Here is a 5338-nt window from a genome sequence, read left to right on the forward strand (position 1 = left end):
GAGCCGCAGCGGGGCCCTGCCCAGCCCAGCGTGGAGCCGCCTGCCGAGAAGGGCGGGGGGCCTGCGGGCGCAGAGGCGGCAGCGGCGGTGCCGGCACCCGAGCAGCCCGCCCAGTCTGGGCAGGGGCAGCCGTTCGTGTTGCCCGCGGGCGTGAGCTCGAGGAACGAGGACTACCCCCGCACCTGCCGGATGTGGTAAGGACGCAGGGCGGCTGCGGGGCTGTGGGGCCAGCGGGGGGCTCGCCGCGTTGGGGGGAGCCTCCGACAGCTCCTTCCGGGTCCCAGCCTGGGCCCCAGCGGACCGCGTCCTTCCCTGGGCTGCATGGCCACCTCGGACTTTGGGGAGCCCCCAGCGGGGCTTTCTAGAACCGCCGGGCACGAGGCCTCCTCTGATGCCTCGCGTTGCCTCGTCCGTCCGGTGAAGGGCAGACAGGTGAGTTTGCAGGCAGCAGCAGAGGCACCGGGTCAGCAGGGGGCTCTCCCGCGCCTGCGCCCCCAGAGGTGCTGGAGTTCACCTGGATGTCCTCCAGCAGCCCCTCTGTGTCCGGAACACGCGCCAGCGCCAGCCCTTTATTTCTGCCTGTGGTTTCCCTCCCAGCCCAGAGCCTGTGCAAAGGGCCAGCATTGCACTGTTCTCCCCACAGGGTTGGGGTCCCTGATGCAGGGCCGGCTTGCTCTCTGCTTGACTCTCCATCTCTGTCTCTGGCCGCTGCCTTCGGCCCTGAGCCACCCTACCCTCCAGGGCTGCTGGGGCTTAGACGACCTGAAACAGATGAAACCACAGACTCGAGTCCTCAGGTGTGCTAGGCACTGCAGGCCTAGAACGTTCCATTATTGCAGGACGTTCTCGACCCTGGCCCTAGGGGACATGTGAGGGAATGACCTGTCTCCTGGCATCACAGCTGCTTGGCCTCTGTGTGTGTCCAGTTTTGTGCAGAGGTCTCTCTCCTTGACCCCTGGGCCGCCTGGCGTGTGGGCGGGGCACCGAGCCCCCAAGGAGGACCAAGGTGTCTGCACGGGCCGGGCTGCTAACCTAGCTCTGAGCGCCCAGCACCCCACGCCTGCAGGCATTTCTGCACGATGTTCTGGAGGCTTCGTGGCATAGGCCCGGTCAATCATTAGCTCTGTCTGCAGCCCCTGCCCCTCTCTGGGGGATGGCCCGGCAGCCGACGACTCCACGCTTCCAATCCACCAGCCCCCGAGGCTACCCGAGCCACCTCCTGGTGTTCTAGGCCCCTGGGGACTCTCACGGGTATCAGGAGCCCGGGCAGATGTCGGTGTGCGTCCTGGTCTCAGGACAGGAAAAGCCGTCCAACTTCTTCGTGCTGCACGGTTGTCACAAAAGTGGCGGAGTTGGGTTTTCCTGGAAGAGATGTATGAGTCACGTTTTGATAGAATTTCAAATGATGTGAATTTTTCTAAGGTCGTGAAAGACCTAGGGCTCTGCTGTCCTTAGGAAGCGGGAAGCTGGCAGAGTGCTGCGCCTGCCGTGGCTCACCAGGGTGCCGTGAGGCCAGCCCTGCGGTGGAGACGCAGGTGCGGGACGCGCCCTCAGCCACAGGCGCTGTCCACCGCCCAGGGGAGCCTCGGTGTGGTGGAGGGCAGTGGGCGGGAGGCCCAGCGCCCTACTGTCTGTTGTCACCAGCTTTGGTGAAGGTGCTCTTTGGGACAGAGGTACGTGCTGGGGCTGCCAGAGACCTTGCTCCTTTCGCCCAGTGAGCCTGTCGGCCCGCAGTGTGGTACACTGGGCAGAGTTGCTTGGTGGTCCGGGCAAGATGGCTCTGGTGGGCACCGCGGCGGGTGGCTTCCTGCTGGCCGGGAGGAGGGGCCAGCGTGCAATGGGGCGCGGGGGTGGGGTGGGGTGGGGGCTGCTGCAGCAGCTCAGGCGGACAGCGTGGGACCGGGGCCCCTCTCACTCCCTCCCCCTGCACTCTCCCTCTTGTCTTCGGTCAGTTTTTACGGCACGGGCCTCATCGCCGGCCACGGCTTCACCAGCCCCGAGCGCACGCCCGGCCTCTTCATCCTGTTCGACGATGACCGCTTCGGGTTCATCTGGCTGGAGCTGAAGTCCTTCAGCCTGTACAGCCGGGTGCGGGCCCCCTTCCGGAACGCGGAGGCGCCGTCCCCGCGGGCTTTCGAGGAGATGCTGAAGACCATCCAGTCCCTGACCTCCTGACGGGCCGCTCCCTGCAGGCGGCTCCCGGGCCCCCGGACCCTGCCGCCCGGGTCAGGAGGCGGCACGCACGTTGGAGATCCTGCCTTCTGACCACAGCACCCACCTCGTAGGAGTCTCGGCCCAGCCGCCCCAAAACTCTGTGCGGAGTGCGCGACATGTGCCCGGCTCAGGGGCTCGGGGAGGCTGACTGAGCGCGTCCCACGGAAGGAAGGACCCGGGACGGAGCCGACGGGGCGGGCTGGCCCCACAGTTCTGCGAACAGCTTGGCCCGAGACCCTGGGCTTGTCCTTGGCCTGCTGGTCGTTTTCTAGGGCCAGGCAGAGTGACCCTGGGGGCTGGCGATCGGGGTCGTGTGTGAGGCGAGTGGCCGTGGCTGTGGGCTGGCAAGGATCTGGGGCGAGGGCCTCTGAGCTGAGCAGAAAGGGGGTTCCGGGGGGCCTGGTGTGTTGGGCCAGGACCCTGGACTGAATGCCTGTGTGTTTACTAACCTGCTTGGAGTTTAGACAGCTTTTCACCTCTGATCTGTTGGTGAGTCGGCACCGTGGGGTCACTGGTCCGAGTCAGTGGGGAACGTTGTATGGGGGGCTTTCAGTGGGCAGCTGGGAGGCCCTGGCCTCCCTCCAGCTCTAGAATCTCCACCTTTGCTGCGGCCAGTTCGAGGCCAGGCATGTGTTTGCACACCCCCACCCGGCTCCTGCACACGCTCTGGTGGTGTGAGACCCTGAGCTGAGCCCCTTGCCCCAGAACCTTCTTCAGAAATCTGCAGGGCCACCCCTGAACTGGCCCTGCCTCCTCCCGGTTGCTTAGCACACGTGGGGGCTGCTCTTGGGCATGTGAGAGCAGCAGAGTGGTCGCACAAGATGACTTGGGGGCCCCTTTGTGCGCAACAGGGCAGCTTTCCAGAAAAGTCACCCCATGCATGTGGAATGCACTTTGGGGACGAGGGCCTCCCAGGATCCTCCAGGGTGGACACCCTGCGCACAGACGTTTTCGCCGGTGGGTGCCTGTGACCCGCGGACACTTGCGTTTGGGGACCCGCTGTTGTGAGGTCTCTGCCGACCTTAGTGTCTCCTGAAGAGCCCTGATGCACGCGGGTCCCTGGGAACTAAAGCCTGCTGCGCCCCCAGCCTGCAGAGCGCGGGCACCGTGCTGTCCTTCCGGGGCAGGGGCACACCCCGTCACCTGCCTGTGGCTCGTCCTTGCTGGGTGGACCGTGCTGCACCCTCGTGTGGGGACAAGGGACCCCAGGGGACAGGGCAGCTTTGTGGTGCCTTCATGTAGAGACCAACCCGAGACGCCCCATGAAGCGTCCTGTTTTCCTGACGAGTTTCTCCCCGACTGGCCGTTTTGTTGTTTTTTTTTTTTAAATAAAAATTCCCTACTGCTCTGGCTTCAGTACGTTTGGCAACTTTGAACTTCCTTTGCTTCCCAGAATCATAGAAGTGATAAGCTCTGGGGCATGGCCCCTAAAAGGCTGACCTTCTAGGAGGTTCTGTCCAGACCCTGATGCGGAGGGAGGCACGTGCAGAAGGGGGTGGGGCTGCTCCTGCCTGGCCCTCGGAGATGCCGAGGCTCGCCCCCGCACGCTGGTGGGACCTGCAGTCGGGCTGAGGCGTGGTCCACGCGTCCCCACCTCCATCCCCTCGTGCTGCTCCCTGCGCAGCGGCGACCACAAAGCCTTGGGGAGAGCAGTGCAGGGCCCGCGGGCTGTGCGGCTGCTGCGCTCCTCGCTTGGCCCAGGCCTGAGGCTGCTCCGTCTGAGGCCTCGCCTCATCCTTGAAGCCCACTCGGATTGAAGATGAGCCTTTCGGAGGAAAAACCAGTCTGAAACCCAGACAGTGGGACCTGCCTCTGGGGCGTGGGCCTCTACTCGGTTTCCACTCGCAGTGGCTGTTGGCTGCATTCACATTGGCCCGTCTCTGGCGTCCGCCAGGGCCCCGAGGGCTGGTGGGACCGAAGGGCAGGCAGTGGCCTGGGTGACGCCAGGTGGAGCCCGCAGTGCTGGACGGTGAGGGCTTGGCACCTGCGCAGCCGGGGGCCCAGAAAACGTGTTTCCGGCTTGGCGTACCTGGGCCAGTTCTGGTTTCCAGCTCGTCGGTGAGTGTGCAGGGTCCATGCAGACCTGCCCCAGCAGGTGTCCCTCGCGACGGAGTGGGCACCCCGCTCGTCAGGAGGTGAGGATTCGGACAGTGTGAAGACACGGTTGGAGGCATAATGGCAGCTGGGGTTTTGGTAAAGCAGGTCCCAAAAAGGATCCTGAATGACCCAGTTTAGGGACCATCGACACCCACGTGGTGTGATTGGGGGAAGGTAGCAGGTGGATCTGGGTTGGTCTTCGGATATTTTCCTCCGGTTGGTGCCGCTGAGCCACCGTGTTGCCGGGGATTCTGTTGTGCTTTGTGGCAGGAGCCTCGGGTGTGTCCCAGCAGGCCTGGGCACGTGCTGTCCTGGACTCGCCAGGACATGACCGGATGTGATTGGAGATTTCAGACGTGAGTTTCCGGATTCCTCTGTATTGGGGCTGACGGTTCCCTGCATGAGGCCGTTGCAAATGGCCTTGATTTCTTGGCTGTGGGACTCAGGCCTGGTGGTCTCCCTGGTTAAGATGGCCCACCCAGCCCCAGCCCGTCAAACCTGGTGAGTGGTGGCAGTTGCAGAATCCTCCCTCCCATGGTCCAGACGGCGCCTCCCTGGCCTCCCCCCTTGGTCCCTCCCTCTGGGTGGCTGGCTTCCTTGGCCGCAGCCACCTGCACATCCCTCCCCTCCTGTCCCCATTCAGGCGTTCCTCCTGGCCATGGTGGGGCGGGGGGGGGGGGCTGCCACAGGGGGCTAGGGTTAGGAGCAGGCCAGCCTGCGTTTTTGCTTCGTGCGGAGCAAACTCCGAGCTGGGGCTGCCATGGCTGACCTCCTCCTGGCCTGAGAAGCCAGCACGGTTTACTGCTGTGGCCCTCCCACCCCGGTCAGCCAGCTGTGGCCCCCACCCGTCAGCTGCTCCCCCCACCCCGGTCAGCCAGCTGTGGCCCCCCCACCCCGGTCAGCTCCTCCCCACCCTGGTCAGCCAGCTGTGGCCCCACACCCCCGGTCAGCCAGCTGTGGCCCCACACCCCCGGTCAGCCAGCTGTGGCCCCCACCCGTCAGCTCCTCCCCCCGTCAGCCAGCTGTG

At 65.0% G+C, this 5338-nt stretch overlaps 1 protein-coding gene across 1 annotated transcript in view; it reads left to right on the forward strand.

Annotated features, from left to right (window-relative positions):
* FBXO31 (F-box protein 31) overlaps window positions 1-3534 on the forward strand; it is a 34571-nt gene extending 31037 nt beyond the window's left edge. The window contains exons 8-9 of the mRNA XM_029925458.1: window positions 1-194; window positions 1953-3534. Coding sequence (XP_029781318.1) covers window positions 1-194; window positions 1953-2175 — 417 coding nt within the window. The 3' untranslated portion in view covers window positions 2176-3534. The remainder of the gene's footprint in view (window positions 195-1952) is intronic.
* The last annotated feature ends 1804 nt before the right edge of the window (window positions 3535-5338 follow it).

This window comes from Suricata suricatta, chromosome 16 (assembly GCF_006229205.1).
Source record: "Suricata suricatta isolate VVHF042 chromosome 16, meerkat_22Aug2017_6uvM2_HiC, whole genome shotgun sequence".
Classification (NCBI taxonomy): Eukaryota; Metazoa; Chordata; class Mammalia; order Carnivora; family Herpestidae; genus Suricata; species Suricata suricatta.